The sequence below is a fragment of the Solenopsis invicta genome, chromosome 4 (assembly GCF_016802725.1).
Source record: "Solenopsis invicta isolate M01_SB chromosome 4, UNIL_Sinv_3.0, whole genome shotgun sequence".
Taxonomy (NCBI): domain Eukaryota; kingdom Metazoa; phylum Arthropoda; class Insecta; order Hymenoptera; family Formicidae; genus Solenopsis; species Solenopsis invicta.
In genome coordinates, this window is record NC_052667.1 from 4159701 (window position 1) to 4185103 (window position 25403).

Here is a 25403-nt window from a genome sequence, read left to right on the forward strand (position 1 = left end):
TGTCATCGTCGATGACATCAACAATACTCGACTGCATGTCAACACAGAGACGACGGACAACGAATCGACGTTAATTAGATGGGCACATATACAGTGTTCGGAAACAAGATGACGATTCCATATACATCCGAGAACTCTAGGTTTATGTTGGTTCAGTGCGATGCAACGTTTGATGGCACAAACAGATACGATATGCAACTCCGTGGTATATTTGGCCTTCGGCCAAAATCCCTTTGCAGTTCATATATATTACAAGTTTAAGCGCGTTATATATGTAGCGCAGTGTTCATAAATCGCGTTAAAATTCATTGTCGTATTGCAGTTACACAGAAGATCGACACGAACTAGTAAATAAAATTCCGATGTGAACGATACGTAAGAGAAGATAAAAGTAATATTCAATGCTCTTTTGAAACTTCTTTGGCTTAGATGTTTATATAGAATAGGAAGTTGTAAAATTAATTTGCGTTTGGACTTTAAATGTTTCAGATCTGTCACAGTTTCATCCATTTTCCTTCCCGTCTATGCATGCTGCATTGCGCCTGATATGCAAACTTTTGCGAAGTTTACATCCAATATTGATTTTATTGAACACATTTTAAAATATTTTCTAAAATATTAGACATAAAAGTTCAATATACTCTACGTTACACGCCAATCTGTGTGTTTTATTTATCAGATGCGTCGACCGATTCAAAAAAACAGGCAGATTCTCAGGACAAAATCCATGCGGATGTTGACGCGAATTGCCTCGTCGTACATTTTACGTTTGTGTACAAATAATTTCGTAAAACAATGGATGAAACTAAATTTATATTTTCAATAATTCTTTCCTATTTTCTCATACGCGGGTAATCGAAGCTTTATTTTCGATAACAAAACCCAGACCTAATTCTTTGTGGAATTAAAATTATTATTATCCATTATGCGACAAATACAAAATCTCAAAAATTCATGCAGTTATTTAATACTTCGCCACAAAACAAAGAGTTAATAAAATATCGCGTTATTTAATCAACTTTTGTTAATATTCGTATCAAAAACTTGAGCACTCAGAAATCGAATGTAATAAAATATTCGAACAGCGCTTTTGTAGGGCAGTCTTTTGTGCGTTTTCGATAACGAATACCGACGTCAAATTTCGACTATACGTTATTCGCAATGAAGCGCACTGCGTCGGTCCGGACTCGATCGATGTGGTCGACTAAGTGTATTCTGAATATTCCGTCGCATTGAAATTTTCATCAAGCTCGTGAGAGAAAACGCAGCTCACGGCAATGAAATCAGTGAAGTGGGAGTGAACAATAACATAACTGTGCCACTAACTTTGAAGTCCTCATATAATTCTGCAGCGCCCCCGCCCCCCTTCCTCCGTGACTCTTGTTACGGAATTATCGACGGGGTGCACGTTGCATTGCCCAACTTCCTGTTTCGTTTTTCAATACCGATCGTATTTCTACAATTTTGCATATCTTTCGATATGATTAGCAGTTTAAATCGAAATAACTTCGCGCAAAAGCTTCGACAAAATTTAATAAAATTATTAAAACAAACGTTCGATTCAATTGCGTAATAGTTAGTATCAACGAAAATTGCGTCAAGTTTCGAGATCAAACTAAGCACATACACATCGTTTTACAATATAATTTCATTGAATTATATTGCATCAATAGCGTTTGATTTACGAAAATATTTCGGTGAATGTAAAATATGCAATTAATTATAAATATGCAATTAAATATATTTTTTTATAATTATGATAAAAAAATTTAGTCTTTCATATGAGCGTGCCGAATACTATTAATGAAGTTGATTGTATGTAACAAATCTCGACATCAGAAAAATCAACATGGTTCTATAGTTATTGTTTCCCGCAGGATATTTCATATTTTACATGCAAAGAATAATTTTGCTATAATACATATCTGAAAATAATTATATTGAACCGTTTAAAAAATTGTACAGGACGTTTAACTTAATTGCTACAATGTCAAAACTATTTGCATTATCATGCTTGGATATGCTACGTAATTATTTTGATAGCCCAAGATAAAATTACTTCCTGATCTGTATCTAGCTAAATTTTTTGATGCTGCAGTAAAATTGTTTTTCCCGTGTAGAATAGCAAAATATGAAAAATAAATCTGTTCTAAAGCCCTCATACTTAACTGGATATTGCGCTTGTGCATGGCAACGTTTGAAATTTAAATGTGTTAAAAATATCGGGCTTATAAAATGATCTGCACCGATAATTAAATATTAATTAGAGGGAGCAAGTTGTATCAAGCAAACATTGTAAACACGATATATTAAGCAAAGGATACCCTTCGTGTTCTACATCCTTCGATGAAGTCTATTCCCGCGCTATATAAGCAGCTGTATCGTTGCCATGGCGCGAGTAGTTGAGGAGATTTACATACAAAAGAGTCAAGATGTTAGGGGGCTGTCATAGGAAAAGGAAAAGAACGAGGGTGGCTTGAATAATTTGACTGTAGTTAGTACGCATAATTTCGTAGAGCGTCTTCATGCTTGAAATCGAGATCTCAAGCAAGATGAGTGTGTCCCTGGCTCTCTCTCTCTCTCTCTCTCTCTCTCTCTCTCTCTCTCTCACACACACACACGTATGCACAGAAAAATCTACCTGTGAGACAAAAGCTCTTTGTTCACGTTAGAAATACATCGCATAGATTTTCATATTTAAGAAACGTGTCGTAGATTCATTTTTTTTAATTCTTTAATTCTCTCTACTCAAAAGTTATTGCCGCGCTCACCGCACTGGCAATTAGATGTTTTTAATCCTAGTTCCCCCACACTTATTTTTGATTACCTTCCTGCTCACCTATGAGTTTGTGGAACCCTGTAACTTTGACGCGCTTTATCTCTGAACAAAAAGCATATTTTTTTTTTACCTCATAATATATGAAATTGATATCTCAAAGTTTAATAAGGATGATAAATTAGACCCGAATCAAAAATATTTTATTCTAAAGTAGTTACAATTTTTAAAAAAAATTGTGTTGCAAAAATTCGCGAAAAATGAATGCTTTGGATAATTAGTTCTTTTTAACCTCAATCCTAATCTTCAAATTGTAATATAAAAAAATTACAGCAATGTTAAAAATCGCATAGCTTACATCGTACCCATGTGCAGGGAGCTAAGGCTAATACGTGCAGATAATAATAATTTCCGTGTGTCGTGAAAAATGCCGAGGTACGCAGGTTCTCCTAATGGCGATTTCACGCGGATTATAAAATAACCAACGAACTCCGCAGCTTGCGGACTTAAAATCAGAGATATCCCGCACGCGTTTAAGCCGCTCCGCAATATGTGTTCGCGTAATGGCGTAGGATGAAGAAGAATAAAAAAAAGGGAGCGAACATCGAGTAATTCTACGACAGTGTGGCTATAATCCTCGACAGAAAATACGCATGCAAAGGTAGTATCACAATGGTGAGACGACGTTCGAGATCAAGACGGCGAACGAGCTTCGCGTTATGATGTCTGGTATTCCCTCAAACGAAAGAAATCGTGATCGCGATTCTTTTGCTCGGATAAGCGCGCGCCCTACGATAAAGTAACTTCTAATCTTTCCTAATAACGCAATGATTTTTATAGTCATTCTTACCAGTATCGTTACCAGTATTTTTTTCTAAATAAGACGGAGCTAATAATAATAAATGTTAAAATAACAAACGAGAAATTTTGATCGCTTGATAAAGCAGGCTGAATTATTGAGAATTTGCTCTTCCGAATTTAGGATATTTAGTGATCGCGGTAATCGAACATTGCGTTAGTTTTATTACATTGTTACGCTTCGTTAGTTCGGTGCACGTTCAATGGCTCGGCCAAGACAGCGTCATTATTTTACGCGCCGCTTTATTCAAATTTATAAGATGACGTATTTTTTGGTCGATAGTAATAAAGGATTCATTTCACGTGGTGCTTCATTAGCAATTAAATCAAATTAATTCGGCAGTGATTGTAATATCGATTTGAGCGAGCGAAATAATACCGTTCGAGTTATATATTTATCGAAATATAAATCACTTGACGGAAATATTCTGCCGTGCCATAATGTTTTATGAAGTCAGTCTCTGAACTTCATTCCCCTTCGCGTTTCAAGCATCGTTTTACTGGTCAAACCACATCGCTAATGCGAATCCGCGACCAATATCCTGCAATTGTTTTTCGAACCAGGAAGTTGAGTGTCGCGTTCCATCGCGTTTACCCTTCCTGTATTACGCTCGATATGACGGCAGCCGGTGGTTGTTTACCGGGGATATTTTCGAGTAATGCACTGGATGGATGGCGAGCTGTCTATACCCAGAAGATCGATGTTACTTCTAAAGCGAAGAATTTCATTTGTATAGTATATACAGGGGGAGTACATATTGTCAGTTATGGCCAAAAGTAAGCTCTTACTCGTATGGCTTTGTTCATCTACGGAATAGCGTATTTTTCACCTCTGAAATAATCTCGTCGACTAAATAAACAGTTGTTGTATAGAACCTCCTGTCATCGAACTTTGCCGTATTTCTCTCTTCGCACTTTTCAATCAACTTTTGCGATATACGCTACCCCTTCGTGTAAAAAAGAAATATGGAGGTGTACAACGTATTCTTCTATTTCATTCGCGAAAATATTTAATAAGTTCGCAAAATGCCGAAAAATATTTCTAACAAAATTAGAAATTTATTACAGATTTATTACGTATCGTGTTTTCGATTAAAAGAAAAATTGATATTTGGATTAAATACAAATCGTTAATTAAGAGTGCGTAGAGTGTAAAATTATAATCGTATAAACTAATATAAATGATTTTATTTTTTTCTTAACTTTATATGAACAATATTTATTTATCTATTTGAAAATTTACTTCACTTATAATTTCATATTATAATTATTTTTCGGCAGTTAGTAATTTTTTATTGAATATTTCTATGTCCGAAAATAAAAGAATATATCGTAGCTCCGTATTATGTATAAAAAATAAAATTATTAGCAAAAGCATAAGATGTGCTGACATTTTTGAGCTGTAGTGTATGAAAAGTACATTTTTAAGCTCAACTACGTTAAATTTTGTGTGTTTTCAGCTGCAGAGATAAATACTCTCAGTTATTAATTTCTACAATTTTTCAATTCTCCCAGAACGTTATGTTTTCGCAGCTTACTGAATTTTTAAGCAGAATTTTTTAGCGTTAAAAAACAGAGCGATATTTATCAACCTCCACACGTGTTCTGATTCAGTAACGATCGAAAGTGACGTTCCGTAAAACGAGGCTTTCGGACGGGCATTCGCGTCCGTTCGGTCCATTATCGATTCGATTCCCCATACTCTATATCCGAATGATCTGACGCTCGCGTTCACGTTTCGACAGTGCAAAACAGAGTTCCGCGAGCGACGCTAATGTACATTCCTTCGCAACGTTACTTCATTAGCATCAAATCGAATTCATACGCAGCAGGTGCTTTCTTGGCGAAGCTCCTAGCAATTTTCCTAAGTTCCCAAGTTCCCTAAGTACAGCCTACGAAGTGTTACCTGAAATCTCGTAAATTCAGGCAACGTATTTCTCAAGATATATATCCCGTCTATTTTAGGAATCATTTTATTTCAGATACTATACAAAATATGTAGTGTCGCGACTAATCAGTATTCATTATTAATATTTATTCATAAAAAAACTATCCTATTTTAATAAAATTTCACAAAAATTCAAATCAAATTAATTAATATATTGTACATAAACAAATAATGGAACCCTTTGGAAAAAAGATGGAAGAATAAAAAAGAATCACTTTTATTCGATAATTAAAAGAGAAAAGTCGAGAGTGGTACACTGAGAAGATGATGCTGTAATACAAATTAAAACGTAGTTTGATTCAATTAAACGTTGAATTACGGGCTGTCACTAATACATGTAATTGATTCAACTAAATTTTATTCATTCAACCATATTTATTATTGTCTTTACTTTTAATTTTTTGTTTCATTAAAACTATTATGGAATTAACAAAATATTATCAATTAGACTGATGCTATTGACTCAACAGCGTTTTATGAATCAAAAGAAAAAGAAAAGCCAAGAGAAAAATTATTTTTTATTAAAAAAATACAATTTTAATTTTCTAATAAATTCGACTGAAATTTCCGTGGAATTTTATTAAAATAAGACATCTTTTTACAAATAAATATTAAATATAAATACATATATATATATATGTATATATATATTGTAGATAGATAGAAAATATATGACTACTATGCAAGTATTCAGGTAGCACATTTATCATTGCAAATTTCAACCAGTCAAAAGATTCTAGTTATATCGAAAACTTAAACGAGAAACGGAGCGATCGAGTCAGCAGAACGAAGCGAAGTGCTTATATGCCATGTAAGTAGCTTCGCGATAGACGTAGCCTTAGAGATTGACTCACAAAAGCCGAAGAAAATTGGGTGTCAATCACTTCAGTTCACAAAAGGGGAATTTTGTCACGCGTCAATCGTCCAAGGACGTCTATTTATGCGGAGAAGAAAATTATGTGCATTGAAGATCGACGAATATACCTTTCATTCGTACTATCGAGTACGTATTTATGTTTTATTTTACTTTTGATAAAAATACTTTTAAGTTTTTGGATTTGACATTACACGTCAATTCTTCCGCGTTGTTATAACTGGGTGATTTGAAAAATGTTTTTAATCGACAGAGATTTATAAAATTCTATTTTTCGACTAATTTTCATTACATCCTTATTTTAAAAATAAATTAACGAGATACTCTTCTCTAAGAACTGTTGCAAAAAAAATACACAATGAAATACATACGGACTTTGAATCGTGTTTTAAGTAAGTTGAGAATGCGAAAGTTTATTTCTATGTACAATGCGTATTAATTTAAACACGAATACACGCTATAGTTACGCGCCATCGTTGAAACACGCGACACGTACTCTTTCACACTTTTTAAAGCCTCGAGTATTCAATTCCGGCCGAAATTTATGAACGCGCTTATATCGTGAACGACGATACAAATTGCACCCGCTTGGCCACGTCGCCAAAGTGCTAGTTTTATAGTAAACCCGTTGGATCAGATGGATCTCACCCAGGACAGACTTTTCTCCGCGAGATCTCGCGCGAGATACAGCCGGATTATACAAGTTTTCAACTCCACTTCTCCGCGCGCGTTCTTTACGAGCGGGTGCTTCAAGCAGAAACGTACTCCCTCGCTTCCGCGTACCAGGGATGAGAGAAGCTTCTCGGTCTTAATGCTTCCTTACCCGCGAACTCTGCATTCCATGTGCGTTCGCCAATCGAGTGAGATAAAGATGCAAGCGTGTCAGCCGCGCCATTATTCGTTCTCTACGATGCGCGAGGGTAACGGGTATTAACCGGCAAGGAGAGTGCACGAGAATATTCCGCCTATTCCAAAGCGGGTTCATAACTAGGATAGCTATGATTACGATTTAACGCGCATCCAACGTGATTAATGAATGCAGCTTAATCCTTTCGCGCGCCGACATTATTCCCGTCCAGGCTCGTTTACTCGCTCTCGGGAGGCGCACTCCTCGCGGACAATCCGTACCTTCACATCGGCCTTTTGTATTTAAAACAAACCGGGGCTCCTCCTTTCAGATAGGCGGTCGATAAAAAGCGGTTCACGTGCGATTAAGCGTCGCTTGGTAAGTGCTCGCGTCTGCCGTCCGCGCGCGGCCGAGATCGCGTTCTGCATTTTGTATGATTAACGTGCAAGCGTGCGGATGCTTTGCTTATACCGCGCTAACAAATGCCCATAATTCTCCGCAACGTCACCGTCCTTCGTGATTAATGCGGGCTATTAATTGCCGTGCCTTGAAAGTCCGACGGATTTATATTTCGCAAGGGACGTTCCTGCCTCTCTTTCCGTACGTGAGATACAGTTTCCAAACGCGCCACGCGAGTCTCGAGTTTGTACGCGCGATTGCCCCAAGTCGTGCTTTATCAGAAATTAGTAAATCAACCAGTGGTCAAACTATAGAAATTAATGTAGGTACAACATTTTGGACGATTTATTAAAGTTAGAATTGTTTCGACTAATTTATTATGCATGTTTAATCGTGATGAGAATTGGTACAATTATTGATGCTGTGTAAATAAATTTTATGCAAAATAGCATTTTGCAAGATTGATTAAGCGACTCGTCATCACGGACATTTTGCAATTATAAAATCTGTATGTATGCAAAATAATTTATGGATACCGTATAATCATTAATGTGTGATCAATTTGATCAAAAGGACAATGAAGTTGCATATCTCTCATTTTTTTCAGCTTACCTTGATATCTGTGTGCTCGATCGATGTAAAATTTACAATATTTTACGTGAACGAAAGTTTTCTATTTCTGTGAATCGGTAATCAGTGCAACGATAGTCGCAGTGAGTACCAACGAATAAGTTATTTTTACCTATAAAATGTTAGATTTTTATCCGAACAAAGTTACAATGAAATCGCACGAACGTGTCGAAAACTAGTCATGTAAATATAAAAAGTTTTACACTTGTGAAAAATCTTATTTTAGCAGAGTTTTCATATGTCGCGCTTCAAACTTTTACATAATAAAAAATTTTACATCAGTGAATATCGATGAGCAAGAGATATCACAAGATGCTTGTTAATCAGTTGGAACATTCATATATTTTTCTTAATACATTTAAATAAAAATTTCTCAAAAATTAAAGAAAAACGCTTAAACAATTGTCAAGATCTCGTACATGACATGTCCGTTATGAATTACGTTACTACTTTACACACACAAGTAATTCATTATTTATATCTACTTGAATGTAAAAATATTCACTACGTATTAAATTAATAAAAAATAATTTCAAACTCACGAATATAATGCAACAACAGAGTTGTAAATTACACAAACTACCAACAACGTTAAACTATGAAATATAAATATCTTTAAAATTATAAATGTCTAAAATAATATTTTTATTTTAATTTAATATATTTTATAATTATTGCGCGGAATTTAAATTTTTTATTTCAATAGATATTTAATAAAATAATTATATGATTTTTTTGGAATTTTTTTTTAAGCACAATCTTTTATGAAATTTAAATAAAGATTTTTTCTTACTTTTATTTCAATTATTTATATGAATGTTCCAAATAAATGAAATTGAAAGACTAATATCCCATGAAAGAGTAATAAATAATATATAAATAAATTACACTCACCCCACTGCTTCGCTGTTGTTCGCTGCTTTCAAGTTCCATTGTTGCACTCATAACACACTTGCGAGAACGCGATTAATTACACTTGCTAAAACGCAGTTAATTAAATCAGCGCGGAAATTAATTAATAGAATATGACAATCACACGTCGCGCGATACTTTACATGGCACTCCCGAAATTAAAACAAGTTAAGATTCAATAAAAAAATTCAACTTTAATGAAAATAACACTCGCTTACGCACATTTAATGAATCACTAATTAATTGTAAACGAAAATATAACATTCTCTTGCTTGAGTTCAATTAAACTCGTGTAAGTTCCCATCTGAAACAGATACAAAAATTAGGTGTAAATATGTGTGATAAAATATTAAAAGAAAGATATTTTTAATACAAACTATAGTTAGAGCCAAGCGTTAAAAAAATCGTCCGTAAATATTTCAACTAAGCAATAGTTTGTAATTTTTATTTTCTCCTCGCCACTTTAATTCAATTTTGAACGAGCACATAACGCAAAATATATCTTTCAATAAATAACCGTTGCCTTAAAGTACACTTACAAATCGTTAACCTAATTAGTCGAGCGGTCTAATTGTTCACGAAAAGTGGTTGCGTGTCGAGAGACGATACACAAAGCTCGTATCGCTATCTGCTTGTTTGAAGATATGGTTTGCGGACGACAGTGCCCTTGAAGGGCAATGACAGCGCCCACATATAAGATCAAGGCCACCCACTAACCGAATTGTATAATGTTTCAGGAAACATTCGCGAACTCTTGTTCAAATAAATTACCTTAATTACAAAATGCATCACGTTTTATTGTAATTTGACTGGATAATTAAGGTGGATTTTGTAAAGTCAAACTATTTTACTTCTTTCATTTGTACAAATATAAGGCTTTTAGTATGTTTAAATTTACAGAAAATTCATATCGCTAGAAGTGCAAAATATATTAGAATAAGTATCATTCATTGTGGAAAAAATTATCATTTGCGAATATCGTAAAATAGTGATAATTTATAACTTTCATTTGTTTTAATTCCAGCTTCGAAAGAATAAATTGTGCGAAATATTATTTCGATAGACAGTCATTGTCTCGATATGCGATTCATTATATTGTTGGAATTGCCAAATCGTACGCGATTCGACAAAGATAATAATCGTAAGAATGATTTTTGTCATCTTCTCGTGATCGCTTATCGTGATCGCGTTTCAGAGAGTAATACGACGGAAAGATTCGCACCACTACCTGTTCGCTCGAGCGTCACGAGAGAATAACAGAACGACGACCCCCTGCGTATGTACAACGCTCTACAACGTCACAAAGAAAAAAAGGCCACGTGATAAACGAACCATTTCAATCAACGTTACGGAACATTCAATATTAATAAAAAATAGTATGGTTTTATAAAATGTTTATGCCAAATATTCGATTTCTTGCATATCAGATTAATTTATATGGTCTGTAATTACATGTTATATCTAATATCTATTTAAAGAATAAAAAAATTCATTTTTACTTTAAACGAAAAATTTTTTTGCAAATTAATATTTGCTGTTATTTTCAAATTTTTACGTTCTATATGATTTTAATAAATTAAATATTTTAAATCATTTCTTAGTTAGAACCATTAAAATTACAATTTTTATTCTTTTTGTAATACAAAAAATGAGACATTAAAAAGAAATAATAAATTAATTTTCAGATTCCAATCAATATGAATATAATATTAAATATTTGATCATTCTTTTCATATAAAATAAATTATATAAATTTATTTTAAAAAAATAACGTGATTTATATTATTGTATGTAATTTCATTTTGTGTTTTATTTTGTATATTTTTTAATGTCGCGTAAAATAACTAATTTCTTGATTAAGAGAATTATTATTTAAAAAGTTAAATAATTTTTTCATTTATTATTTATTCTCATTAAAAAAAAAATTTAAGTACGACATACAATTTACTAAATGATTATTCCATTGAAAAAGCTATACATCTGTACTGAAAAAATTAAAAGATAAAATCAGTTGTACAATAAAAATTAGAACCTCACTTTGAAATCAAAGATGATAAATCAATACGCATGTGAGCATAATTGTGCAACGCATACCATTTGCAAATTTGCTCATTTCCACAACTATTGCGATACTAACATTTTCGTGTGAAAATTTTCGGTTCTGATGAATTCCCAGAATGCTGTGTGAAAATTCTATCATGAGATACCATGTATATATTCAATGTTATTTGGTTAACCACAAAGCCTGTTGCTGCACTTTGCGCGACGCATGTCAAATACAAACGCGTGAATTAACAATTGCCGGGTTATTTAGAGATAGTCCAAAGCGGAGACGGACTAAGAGGGATCGAGGTCGCGATAGTTTGACGGAGGGTAGATTGCGGCGTGTGGCACAAACAGGAATTAACCTCAACAATTATGCGGCCCTTTGTGGCTAGCAAGGTCAATATCAGTCCCCTGCTCCATGTCTCCGCTCATCCATAAGCTCGCATTATCGTTTGGTTGATCCACCAAAGTACATGGACGCAGGAGTGTGTTAAGATGATCGATCCCGCATACTCCAGTAGTAACATAATCCTCGTTTGCTCGCATAAATTAGCATATATTTCCAGAAGTTGCAGTCGGTTTTGGCGATCTTGTTTAATAAGGAAAATAGACGATGATTTATGTGACAATATCCCAACTAATTTGTTACGTATGTACAAGGCGCGGTTACTTAACCACCAATCGCTATAATTAAACACGTTTAACAAGATCAGTGTGATCCTAACAGACCGTAATAATTCACAGTAGCGGAACAACATAGCTAGCAAGGGTCAACCCTATGTGTAGTCGATTATTTTGCTGTTGAATTAAAAGACTGTGCTGTTCGGATGAGACGTCACGTTGCACAAATAATTTTTTTCTTTTTTAATTACAGAATTCGTCGCGTTATAATAGCCGATTGATCCCACAAAAGTACAACAATGTTAATTTTATTCCGTTTACTAAGGTAAAATATCATTACATGCGAGCCAACTTGCTCAACTGACACGTTCATGCATATGCGAACTAACGCGAAAGCTGACGCAACGGTGCGTCAAGACATCCTGCTTATTGTGCTGCGCCGCGTATATTCTTCCCGACCCTTGGGTATCACAAATGTTTGTCTCCATCAGGCAAGCCAGAGATCGTTTATATAGCTGGGTACATGGGTATGTTAGATAACGTCGCGGAAATAAATGTCAGTAGTGAATCTGTTGTCGCGTGAACATTTCAGGCAAACCGTACTCGTGACAGCGCTTGTCGCGCGTCTATGTTTTATTTATTTTCTTTTATCACTTTTTTTTTTTTTTTTTAAGTAAATTACCCAAGAATTGCATGTCTAATTTGTCCGATTTCCATTTATTTTAGCAATTTAAAATCTTTTTTTCTTTAATGAGATTGAGAATTGTGTCGCGTTTTCCATTTTTTTCTATGTTCTTTTTATATATAATGTTAAATATTTAATACGAAAGATATTGTGCAAAAATATTAAGATAGTTAATATTTAATGTAAAATATAAAAGTTAACTATATTGATATGAAGTATATCGTTTTATCGTTCCAATTTTCATTAACCGAGATTTTAGATTTTATTAATGCATTAAATACTCCTTAAAGCTAGATCATCTTAAAGTTTATGTTTCATAAGATTTCACGATAGCTCTCATCAGGGTTTTACGAGCCATTGTACGAAACTTGTTTCCGCAAATCTATCCTATAACATCGTTGTCCACGCATCTGCCCGTTTATCCGATATCCAATAACGTACGTAATGTATAACCCTAACCCTAGAGGATCAGTGCTTACAGCGCGTTTCTCGCTTTGTCTTGTGAATAACTAAATTAGCTTCACTCGCGTACGCTCCTATTAAAAATATTTTGCACAAGTATTTTCCAAAATGTCTCTTTCGTTTCTCGTGTTTCACAGTATGTAAATTTAACCCTTCACAGATTTAACCCTTTCAATCTTCTAAGCTTCTCTTGTGCATCAATTACTCATTTTATAACATAAATATTCCACATTCACGGCTTACAACTCGCAACACACGTTGCTCACGGCTTAAATAAGAGATGGACCGTCAGCTTGGCGGCTAGTGGCCAGCAACGTGATTGTTAAACGGTTCACGCTGCGTAAGATTAATTGCCGCAATCCGGCAGCGACGATTAATTGTTACAATTTACCTGAAAATTTTCGAGAACGTAGCATAGAGGCGGCGGTTCGCGCGTACGCCAGAATATTGAGTATCGAATTGATATCATCGCAATTTATTCTCATGATTCAAACTTTATTATTTGATGATCTATTATATCGTGATAAGCTAACTACTTGTCATTTAACATAAATCTATATTTGCAAATTAACACAAATTGCTCGTAGTTTTGTTTTAAAAAATTTTAATCAAATCTTAATTAAAAATTAACTTTTTTTTAAAGTAATAATTAAACTAATCGGTTAATTCGACCCATCAAAAAGTAAATTTAATTTAAATTATGAATCTGTTCTTTCGGATCTCAATTTTTTATCTATAAATTATATGATAGAAAAACAGTTAACCTTTTTCAATTGTAAATGAATGTGCTTGGCCTCTAATAATTACCTTCGATACTAAAAGGATAAATTATTACCTTACGAACGTTATATTCTATCCGATAGAAACAGTATAATTATGTAAATTCGAACAGTATTATCGATTAACAGATGCAGCGTATTTGTATCAATAATTATATATCTCTCAATGACATTATATTTAATGTGAGAAATTTGCGGTATTGCTTCATTCAGCTACAGCGCTTCTAGAATTCGGTAATAAACACCTTTTGATGAAATAAGCAATATTTCTAGCGCAAAATTGGAATAATATAACGAATATTCGCGATATTTTCCTACCATAATATTAGGGTAATGTCTGCCACATCCCTCGACAATGATAACGAGAATTACTCCCATCATCGGTTCGTTTAACACAATATCTTCCAATGGAATAACTTCTCCCCACCAATTTGCATCCAGAAGTTCAACATTTAGATATTACTCAAGCTGTATAAATAAATGATGCTTGTATAAGATTTGCATTTCATTTAAAAGCTATTATTGTTACAGCTTATAACCCTTTCAATTTTCAATTAGACAAATATAATAAAAAGATATTATAATATTATGGTACTATTTTCTGCTTCTCTTCCGCGAGAAAAAGGCGTCAAAAACTTTTGTGCAAAAAAAGAGAAAAAATGCATAATTTTGTTACAAATTACATAAATTTATCACGACATTATTAAAGTATGTTTAATACTTGACAAATATTATAAAAATATATATACCTTATATTTCAGTGTATGCATGCGATAAGAAAACGAGTAATAACATATAACGCACTTGAAAAATTAAACATCATAATAAAATAATTAATTAACATTGTAATCATATTAAAAGGGTTAATATCACATTAATGGTTTATGTTACGGCTTATACATCATAATATTCAATACCTTTGTTAGGGGCGGGCTTATATCTCAATATTTTAAGATGTCATTTTGTGACTTGATAATATATAAGAGAAATCGAACGTGTTCAGTTACAGGATATTTGCTCTTCTCTCCTCAAGCCACAGAACAGGGTCGACCGTTATTGTTCTAAGATATCGATAAAATTTTCTCAATAAGGTACTCATGCGCGAAATACGTCTCACGATCGGACGACAACGGGAGATAGAACGGTATCGAGCACCTATACTTGACGAGAGCACAAGCTACGACGGATAACACGGGATACCTGCTCTCCATCATTTTAATATTCTCTCACGTACTGATTCTACGGTGGACGTATATTTTATCCCGAACCGGCACGAATCACGTTTCGCCTTTCAACATTGAGCATATCCATCTTACGATAACATATTCCGGCGCGATATGGAGATTCTTATGCAAAATATCCCCTCGAACGTTCGTTACACGTTTCCAAGCATTCGTCTTCCAAGAGAGTGGCGTCACGACGCCGTGGGGATGCACACTCAAATAAGGATTGGCACACAAATGAGATGAGTATTATCGCGAGATGTAACCGCTGCTGATAATGCGTTCCAAGAGTCACTTTTTGTATACCTTGTCCTTGTCCGTGATATGAAAAATATCGGTTACTTAATAAATTCATTACGAAATCAGAATTAGTTACAGAATGCTAGGCAAATATTTCGTAAATCTTGTGGCAAGAAAATATTGGTACATCCGATTATTGGAAACGATGTGGAGTGGCGCGTTAGTTTAAATAAAATCTACATTTTGATATTTATTTTTACGTCGCCACAGTCGCGAAATACCATCGATCGTTACTTATATATTAATTCCGAAGTATTGTGATGTGTAATATTCACAAGCGTAATTATCTAGCAATAATTATTTATATCAAATGTAAACTGACAGGGCATAAATATTTATACGGGAAATTTGAAAACGGAATTGATGCCACGAAATTATGAGCGTTACTACATCATGCTGCATCTCATAACCAATTAATAATTTATCATTACATCAAAATATTGTAAAAAAAATACTTCATAAAATATTCTACAATTTATAATATATTCATAATATTACTATTATCCCGTGCCCTAACTCTTTGAAATGAGAGAATTGAATATATATTAAATGATAAATATTATATACTTTTCATCAAAATGCGATGAGTTTTTGGATATAAAAAATGTCAACTTTTTTTTGGTTATTGAGAGGAATTGGCCATTCGAATTTTTTCACGAGGTTTTTTATCACGTTCGTATCTTGCAAATGCTGACTCGCGTGTTGCATTCGCGGCGCTGCGTTACTGTACTACGTATCTGAAGTGTCGTTCGAGGTGCAGGTCAGCAGTAAAAGCATTTACACCGGCAATATTGCGGCAGTTGAACGAACGAAACTTCGATCGATGTTCCTTCGTCATCCAGCGACGATAGTTATATCTTATAAACGAGGTATTCTAGGTACATCGTACTTTCTTTTATTCGCGAAAATAGCTTTCTAAAAGTTATAAATGATTGAAAGTACACTGGCTTTTGTGAGTGCAAAATGTAGTAAAATCTTATTTTTCAATCCATTTTCAAATCACAAAACTTGCATTGGCAAATTTACAAATCTCGAGAATTTTTATATTTTTGATAATACATGGCAACTCGGTTAAATTTTTCTGAAAAATTTGAAAATCGACGTAAAATTCCAAGTTTTCGCATATGCAGAGTGACAGAGTCATTCAAGGGAACACGCGCATTTTCGAAAATTAAAAGCTTAATCGTCTGCTTCGTTACGCTAGAAATACGAAGCAACGAATAAAACGAAGAGATATTGAGCATCCATTGTTGTTCTCCACGTGCGTATAAAAATTGTAAAATGAATTTATTAATAGAAGCTGGTTTTACGGGTTTTGAGCGAATCGCGGCTTCGCTTCGTTACACAGCAGGAATATGATGCGCGGGGAGGTACGAGGGTTGAATGCAGCGAGATAGTGTAGTTTATTGCATGGGCGGAGGAATTCGAAACTACGTCATTGTTCGCGAGTGTTCTCAACGTGCCCGCACTATTCGCCATAAAATTCTAAATCTATTCGGTGTTTACGTAATAATCACGTGCGTGAAACGCGTACGCCGGATTTTGTAAAATTGTGTTGATTCAAATGCGGAGATCCGTCCCAAAGTTTGTTTTTTTTTTTTTTTTTTTTAAAGTTGTACACTAAGCTTTGTTGCATATCATTATTAATCGTAAAACAATTAAACGGACGGCTTTTATGTGAAAATGATTAATTTGCCTCATTCAACAGTGCGTTATTATTTTATAATATTATTTGATTGTCCAAATGAATCTTTCGCTCTCTCATAAAAGGGACGAGTGCAAATGTTTGACTGCACCTATACTCGGAATTGATTTTATCGTAATACCGATGGCCACTACAATATTTTATTTTAAATCGCATGTGACGTTGGATTTATTTTTATATGTCTCTGGCGTCGTGTTTATATAAGATTTATTGTGAAAAACCGTGGAAGAGTAATTAATAATGTTGAATAATTGTAGGCCAGAATGACTGTGTCTGGTGTTTTATCATCGCAATCTACATGCGTCCTTTAGTGCATGATCTTTCACAATTTATTTAAAAAAATAGTTTCACACACATTGTTCATATTGATTTCTCCCCGTGATAGAAATATGAGTAAAAACTTTTTTTCTGATTGTTATTTTATTGTTTCAATAAAAAATTTAAAAAAGTTCCCAACGTTAGAGAATCATTTACAACAGTTCTTCCATTAAATCTTTTTTTTTTTTTTTTAGAAGCCGATTGATTGATTGCTCACTTTGTCGCCGTGACTAGATCAATGTATGCATTATCAGCAAGAAATTAAGTAATTCATAAGAGAAAATTTGCTATTAGGGATATTAATCATTATGACACCTAATGACATTTATGCAGTCTCAAAGACTATCATTGTGATAGAGACAAAACCACATCGAGTTTTTCCTATCTCCATCAACCTCTTACGACCTCTTGTACTTTAGTAGTACTTAATTACTGCCGCATTAGTGATTCCTTGTGAATTGTATATGTATGTCTTTGTCGCCGTCAAATCCCTTCCAACCTGCTGCAGCTCTTTGGAACTGTGCCATTATTCTCAGTGATTCTCAGTTCGTGTTTTATCAGTCTATATCTTCCGCTGTCATATTTTATGTCAGTATCGATTTTATTTTCATATTTTTATTTTAAATCTCGTGCACCTTATGCGCTCGGTTAAAATCTCTTCATCGCTCAACGCGTATTCGTATACCGCCCCGGTGTGCACGGTTTTTTTTTACATATCCGCGTTTATCAGAAGGAACGGAAAGCTCATCAATATCCAGCTTGTACAGTATCCAAAAAAAATTGTTGAATTTTAATTAATTTCGTGTAAAAAGAATTTGTTGGCAATCGTCCTTCGTTTATCGCGTGCTCTTTACTGAAAATAACCGTACGCAGTTATGAACGCGCGAATAAGGTACATACGTGGGTAAGTGGTTACCTGCGGAGGACACCTTGCCCGCTGGAACACAGCTTAAAGCCATTATCGCGGTGTACCTTGTCGTCCGTCCACGGCTACCATAACCGTCAACGGCAAACTCGGCGTATAACAGATGCGTGTCCGGCGAGTGCGCATATATCTGCACATATTTGCAACTATCCGGGGCGATGCTGCGCGAATTTCATTACGCGAACGCACGAATTACTCAGACAGGCAGGTGTCAGATTGAAATGCACCGGACGACCGAGTTGACCGACGGGCGAATCGCGACGATGATTGCACCGGTTGATTGTAGGCCCGCTGTGCAAGGAGAGCTTCATCACGCGATGCGCCAACGTCTCTACAGCATCCTATTTTCGGCAGGTAAATATGATCGATAGCGAGGGATTCTGAGTCTTCCCCAAAGAGTTGTAAGTTTCCCGATACGCTTCTCTGTCTCAAGTGTAAAGAGACAAGTACCTACCCAGAGGAAAACTCTGTGTTTGCGTTGCATGAAAGTTGATAAGTTTTACGTTTTAATTTCGAAAATGTACTTTAATCTTCATAGAGATTAATCTCGTTTTCAAGTTATAAAATTAAAACAAGTTAATTCTCTCATCAGATTCTTTTTAATATTTAAAAAATATTAAAAACGCGGCTCTTTTAACATATATTAGCATTTTTTAATTAAACATTCACAATATTCATTTTGTAAAACAATTCTTTGCTATTTACAAAAGTTACTCTTACATCTAAGATGTAGAATATTTACATCGTAATTTCTAATAATTCCAAAGTTAATTTAGGGAAACGCGTGATTTCAGATAAAAGACACTCTCGTCGGGATAGATCCGCAGCATATATAACTTCTGATGCTTTATAGAAATCGCTTCTCGAGCAAGAATTGTCGGGAATTTCGTCCCCGTCGACGTCCCACGCTCTCGAATTTATTTGTCTTGGCGGCGGATATTATTCCGGCGAGTCCTCGGAACTCCGAATTCCCGAAATCTTCGGGAGACAAACGCCGGAATCTCACGAATTTCCTCAGGAGGAGATAGGCGAAAAACATGCGGCACTATTATGAGCGCATGCACGCAAACCTCCTACATTTCCCTCCTGCCCCTCTCGACGAGAGACGTGAACTTTACCACGTCGCGTCTCGAGAGATAAAACTCTATCATTTGAGTATTTGTTGAATATTCAAACAAAAAACAGAGGTTATATGCCCTATGCTGTATACATTGTTTACCTGTTTCGTTTTATTGAAGATCACTATTATTTAGAAACATTTATCTATAAAAGGCGTTACCTTTCTTTGAAACGCACTAATAGTTTGAGAAAATAATCAATCGTGTTTTGAATAACAAAGTTGCCTTTTGAGTAAACTATCATATTCATATAAAAAATAAGAATAATAAGGGATCTGTGATATTAAAGCTAAGTAGGTAGTGCTGAAATTACCACAATAATATTAGTGCAAGAACTTTTTAGCACTTTCAATATTTTCAGAAAGATGTTATTAGAAAAACAATTACCCGGAAAAAAATTGTTATATAGGTATAATTATAATTATAATTATAAATAATTATATATAATTACATATCAAATATGTCCATATATATTAAAATATATATAATTATATCTATGTATATAAAAAATTTTTCCCGGTATAATTAAATGAACGTTAACAAGTCACATTTATGAGGTAAAATAATGTCCATAATGAACGAGCATTCGCAAACGCCTCACGTCTCCATGATGCCAGATGCGTGAAGTAGAAATAAGCCGTGCGTAACGCGGTTCAACGAGAAACGTGAGCTCCGCTCCGAAAAACCTATTCACTGCGTTTTAAATGAAAGTTCAAGTGCTCTGCAGTTGCGACATTTGGCGAGGAATTTCAACGAGCGTCGATGAGCGCCGCGGTGGTAAGGTGCCGTGGATAATCCGACGTAGACGTGTGCGATTGTTTCCCCTCACATAAAATGATTTGAATTTATTTGACAGCTAACGATCTGAATACTCTAAAAAAAAAAAATGAGATCTAAAAGTAACAAAGTTAAACAGTATTGAAACACGATATGAAATGAATCTGTGTAAAAACTAAACAAAATTTAGATTTAAATTTAAAAAATTCATTTAATAATAGACTTCCATAGAAATATTTGTTCAGTGATATTTTTTTTAAGTTACGAATATTACGAAAACAGAAAGACACACAATTCTTTCAGCACTTTCTTACTATATTCTCACTTGGGCGCACTAAAGAATGATTAGCTTTATAGCCGCGAAAACTACCCTATCTACTTTTAAGGGTCACATGGGGAGATTTAGACCGAAAGACAACGTGAAAAGAAGAGATCTGCTTCTAGTAATGAGATAAGTTATTTCGTCTGTATTTTACGGAGATAAACGAGGATTATGAAGGAATCCGGATATCACGATGCATAATTCACTCATTGGCCTCGCTCCAGCAAGTCAATTTGTATTTCTGACAAAATCTCAACAGCGGATTATGATGGAGACTAGAATACGGCGCCTGTTTAATATCCTAGATGGAATAGAAAATTCGCCCAAGTTTAAGCAGCAAAGTATCTTTTTTCAAGATTTCTTAAAATTAATTCAGACAAAGATTATTGCAAAATTTACGATGAAATTAATCTGAGATAGTTTTTATTTTTAATCATAATTAAATAATTTGTGACGCTATGTTTAGGGCACACAATTTATCTGTTTGTATATTTCTATGTATATGTAAGAGTAAAATATGAAAGTTGAGAGAGAATTAGAATTATTTACTTATCTATTCAAGATTAAAGTATAGCACTGTTAAAACTCTGTAATAATTTTGCTATCGCCTTCCGGAAGGATTAATAGAAAATTATATCATAATATTTTCTTTTCGATACTTAATATAATCCTTTAAAAATCGAAGAGTTTGCCTTTTGTATCCTTCTCGAAGCAGCGAAGGATATAAGGCTTTGTCCTCTCAACTTTCCATTAGACATTCAACGACTTGCTACGGTTTTATGGGCAATAAAGGTCATGAGTGAAAAAGGAAGATTTATCCTTTTTAATCTTGTACATAGTATTCTGCCGATGATGGAAATGACATTCTTAAGGCATCGATGGTGTTAAAATGCTAAGGTTCACATAATCCCTAATCATTAAAATAGCAATGTTGCTATTACAATCTCTCTAATAGAATCAATTCAAATTGAAATAAAGCAAATAAAAGTCGTAACGAAAAAGACTTCAAGTGTGACCTAAAAATTGCATTAAATTAGTCTTTGAAAGGTTGGCAATATAAAATCGTACTGGTGTGCATGATTTATATACCATTCTCAAGTTTGAGTCACTAGAGACAATAATATAAGTGTTTTCATTATTAGCGATTTCACTAGACAGTTTAGCATTTTTAACCCTACGCATCTTTTTTCTATTTAAAATTGTATTATCTCTATCATCGCTTTCTTAATATCAATTTATACCTCTATTTTCTAGACTATATCGGAATTTCTTCGGTCAATGCTCTAAGACTGAAGCTAAAGAATTCGATCAAAATCTAATCTGGCTTGCAACGTGCCACGTCTATGAGATAATACACTCGCTAATTTGATAAAAGCTGCGACAATCAACGGGTAACACGCGGCAAATGGAAATCAAATCCACACTGTGGCAATCTATCTAACCAGGCATCGTTGTCCCGATATTGATCGTACTGGTAAATAGTGTTGATGTGCATCGGCTTAATCCTCAAGCAAGTTGAGATGTACGAAAAAATCATGAAATGATTAATTTGAAAAATGTGTTTTCTTCGCGTAGAAAATTGTGAAGGTTTGAGAAATTCTTTTCAAAGAATTTAAATAAAAATTATTTTTTAAAATTCATAAATTAAATTTGTAAACAAATTCATTAACTATTATTATCGACAGATGTTCTTCATCATCAGGGCTATTATTACTGTTATTATTATTATTATGTACATTGATGACAAATTGAATAACCGATAATGCATATTTCTATTGATCTCGCAAAGGTTAAAATCGAAGGAAAAGCGATGAATTGCATGCGAGTCATTAATTTACTCTCGGAATGAGATTATTGAAAATGATGAACGTTGAAGCTGTATACGCCAGAGCTTATTATCGAACTCATTTCCGTGCTATCAAATCACATCGATATTAAAACTGTGATATTTTCGATAACAGCAAGTATTCTTCATAAACAATTAGCGTAGCTTTCGCTAAAAATAATGAGAAACGAGAGTTATAATAATGCTTGGACGCGCATCTTGTAATTAAGTCAACGAGCGCAAAATATTTATTTCTCTTTTCCAGACGTAAACACAGCAACAATGTTATAATAATTACAATCATATCATAAAGTTTCAAGTCTCTTTAGGAAACTTGAGAAAATCGTGATATAATTCAAAAAAGAGAAAAGCCAGATCTCGCGGAAAGGAAAGAGGAGAGAAATAAACTTCTATCTATTTTAAAACTTTTCATAATGGATAACTTTTACTCGAAACTTTTTTTCTAGTAACGCATGGTTTAAACATTTTGTAGCACCTCAGCAAATATCTGAAGAAGTTTTGGGATGAAAGCGAAGTTCATGAAGAGTATCAATGTCATCTCATACATCACCATTTTTTCTTTCGTCCTGAAGTATTCCGCTAGGTAAAAACTTGCAAATTTTTTTTTCAGAAAGTAGAAAAGTTTAAAAAAAAAATCACTTTAGAATCTCATATAATTATTTTCAATGACACCGCACATATTTACCTTCATAAAAAAAAAATAAAAAATAATAAATCCGCTAGATGTAAAAACGCTACACCTATCGTCGCTTGAAAGTGTAAATCGCAAAACTGGTTTGGAACGATTAACTGCGGATGGAATGCCAGGGATCAAAAGGGCTCGCATGTCATGAAAATTTCCATAGAGGCATCTCTGAACAGAGATTGCCGCAACACCAGGCGAGCAAATATTTGTTTGTACTCGCGGATGCTGCGGAGTTCGAATTTTCAGGGTGCGAGTACATTTGTGGGGGCAACTTGGTTACGTATCTATCGGTCACGCGTGCGCGTGTACGTACCATGTACGTGTCAGCGGCTTACAGACTTTCAACGTACCTTGTTGACAGGATCAACCGGCGGCGAAACCGGTACACTCGCCTCTCTACTTCACTACAACCATTTTCAACCAACAAAAGTATTTTTTATCCGTCCGAGCTCGATCAATTTTACCACGAATTGGTTTATGTGTTCGAGCGATACGATCGTTTTAACGTTATAACCATCTGCCGAATAGCTCTCATGCGAATTCAAATTATCTGATACAATATAAAGTCAGTGGAGAGAAATATTTCAACCTCTAAATTCTCATAACAATCTCATTAAAAAATTTTATATTTCCGAATTTTGTCAAAATGTCATTAAAACAACTCTTTATTTTTCAAGCTATAAAACTCCAATTATTTTCAAATATTTGGTTATACGAAAGTTTAAAATAATATATTTTATTTTGATTTAATCATTGAATATTGATAAAATTTGAATAACAGAAATAAATAAATTTTACGGATTAATTAAACAGTGAAAGCGAATTATCAATTTCATGCTATCCATTTATAAGAACTAATGAATAATTAATTGAACCGTATGTCGAATTTAAACTAAAGGCAAAATTTTACATTAATCCAAATTAATTCTACATTGTGTGGCAAATATTTAAAGACTTGAAATACATTGAGTATGTATTAATGCAAAATCATCAGTTTGTACTAGTTGTTATATTGATCAAAATATTTTAGCTTTTTCCAAAGTGAGACGTTCATTAATTTTTAATCTTTCCTATTTTTATTATATTATTGTAATATTCTATTAATATTAATCAATATTAAGTAATATTATTAATTTAGAGATTTATTATAAATATAAATTGTGAGTTGCGCAAAAAAAAATTAATTGGCTAGAATATTTTTCAAATGATAATTTTTTCCCGACATGTTTGACCGACGCAGGTGTGTTTATAAAGAAATAATGTACTTTCCAAGAGAAACGGAATATGCGAGAGAAAACAGAGTTTCGTAAAGTTTTAACAGTCTCCAAAGCGCGACCCCCGCGCGACATAACACGACTAAAAGTTCCTCCAGAAATTTGGCGGAAGCTTCCATTGCAAAATTTCTAGCAACCGCTATCAGGAATAAGAGTACAAACGTGGCAATTTATCGAGTAATTTATAGTTGCAATGTATACTCTTTTCCAAGTACAAACTTTATAAAGTTTTCATTATAAATTTTTAATAACAGTTATTTTATAACATTCTATGTAATACATTGCAAAAATCATTGTAGAAATAAATCCTTTGGTTGAATTTATTACAGATTTAGTTATAACAAAAAAATAACATAATTTATCTTGAATTTTTAACGCTTTCAAGAAGAAAAAAATAATAAAAATAAGTGCCCTTAGTATTGTGAGCAGAATGATTTATAAAAGCAATACTTAATTATATTATATAATGATCTAAATAAGTTAAATTGAATAGTACATTATTCCATTCAGTCAATAAATGCTACTGAAACGTAATTCCTCTTTATTTGTGTTAAATATACATAAATTATCTACATAAATTTTGCAAGTATTTCGGTCGCGCATTTACAGTGGCGTGCAAAAGTTTCAGGTCAGTGACATTTGGTACTCTAATTTATTAAAAGACACTCTAATAAAATTTTCATAATTATCAGGTATGAGTATAAGATATAGGTAACGAAATAATATACTAAAACAATGATAATTATGAAAATTTTATTAGGCTGTTTTTTAATAAATTAGAGTACCAAATGTCACTGGCCGGAAACTTTTGCACGCCACTGTATATGATATTACACTGAGCGTGAAAGATCGTCTCTCAAATAAACAAATCAAACTGAAATTACATTAGTCTGGAATACATTTCTGTGCACGTGAACACTTTTAAAAAATTCAAGAGAAACATAATGCAGATCTAGAAGCTATATTTATTCGGCGCGGTAACATTTATTGGCCATTTCGTATTTCCGTTTGTATGCATGGAACAGCTTTGCTTAACAGGGCGATCGCGTAAGCCGTTGAAAAGATTCCAAAAG

At 33.8% G+C, this 25403-nt stretch overlaps 2 protein-coding genes across 6 annotated transcripts in view; one reads left to right on the plus strand and one right to left on the minus strand.

Moving 5' to 3' along the window:
- The window catches only part of LOC105195643, a 133524-nt gene that overhangs the window by 103455 nt on the left and 4666 nt on the right, over window positions 1-25403 (minus strand). For 2 of the 3 annotated variants that reach the window (XR_005574532.1, XR_850714.3), the window contains exon 3: window positions 9227-9548. Coding sequence is in view for 1 of the 3 variants with exons in the window: in XM_026136425.2 (XP_025992210.1) it covers window positions 9527-9548 (22 nt within the window). In the remaining 2 variants the exon portion in view is untranslated. Of the gene's footprint in view, window positions 1-9192; window positions 9549-25403 lie in introns of those variants that run through there. The other variant, XM_026136425.2, reaches the window with a different exon arrangement.
- The window catches only part of LOC105195636 (cyclic nucleotide-gated cation channel alpha-3), a 180021-nt gene that overhangs the window by 49508 nt on the left and 105110 nt on the right, over window positions 1-25403 (plus strand). The gene's annotated exons all lie outside the window — the stretch shown is intronic.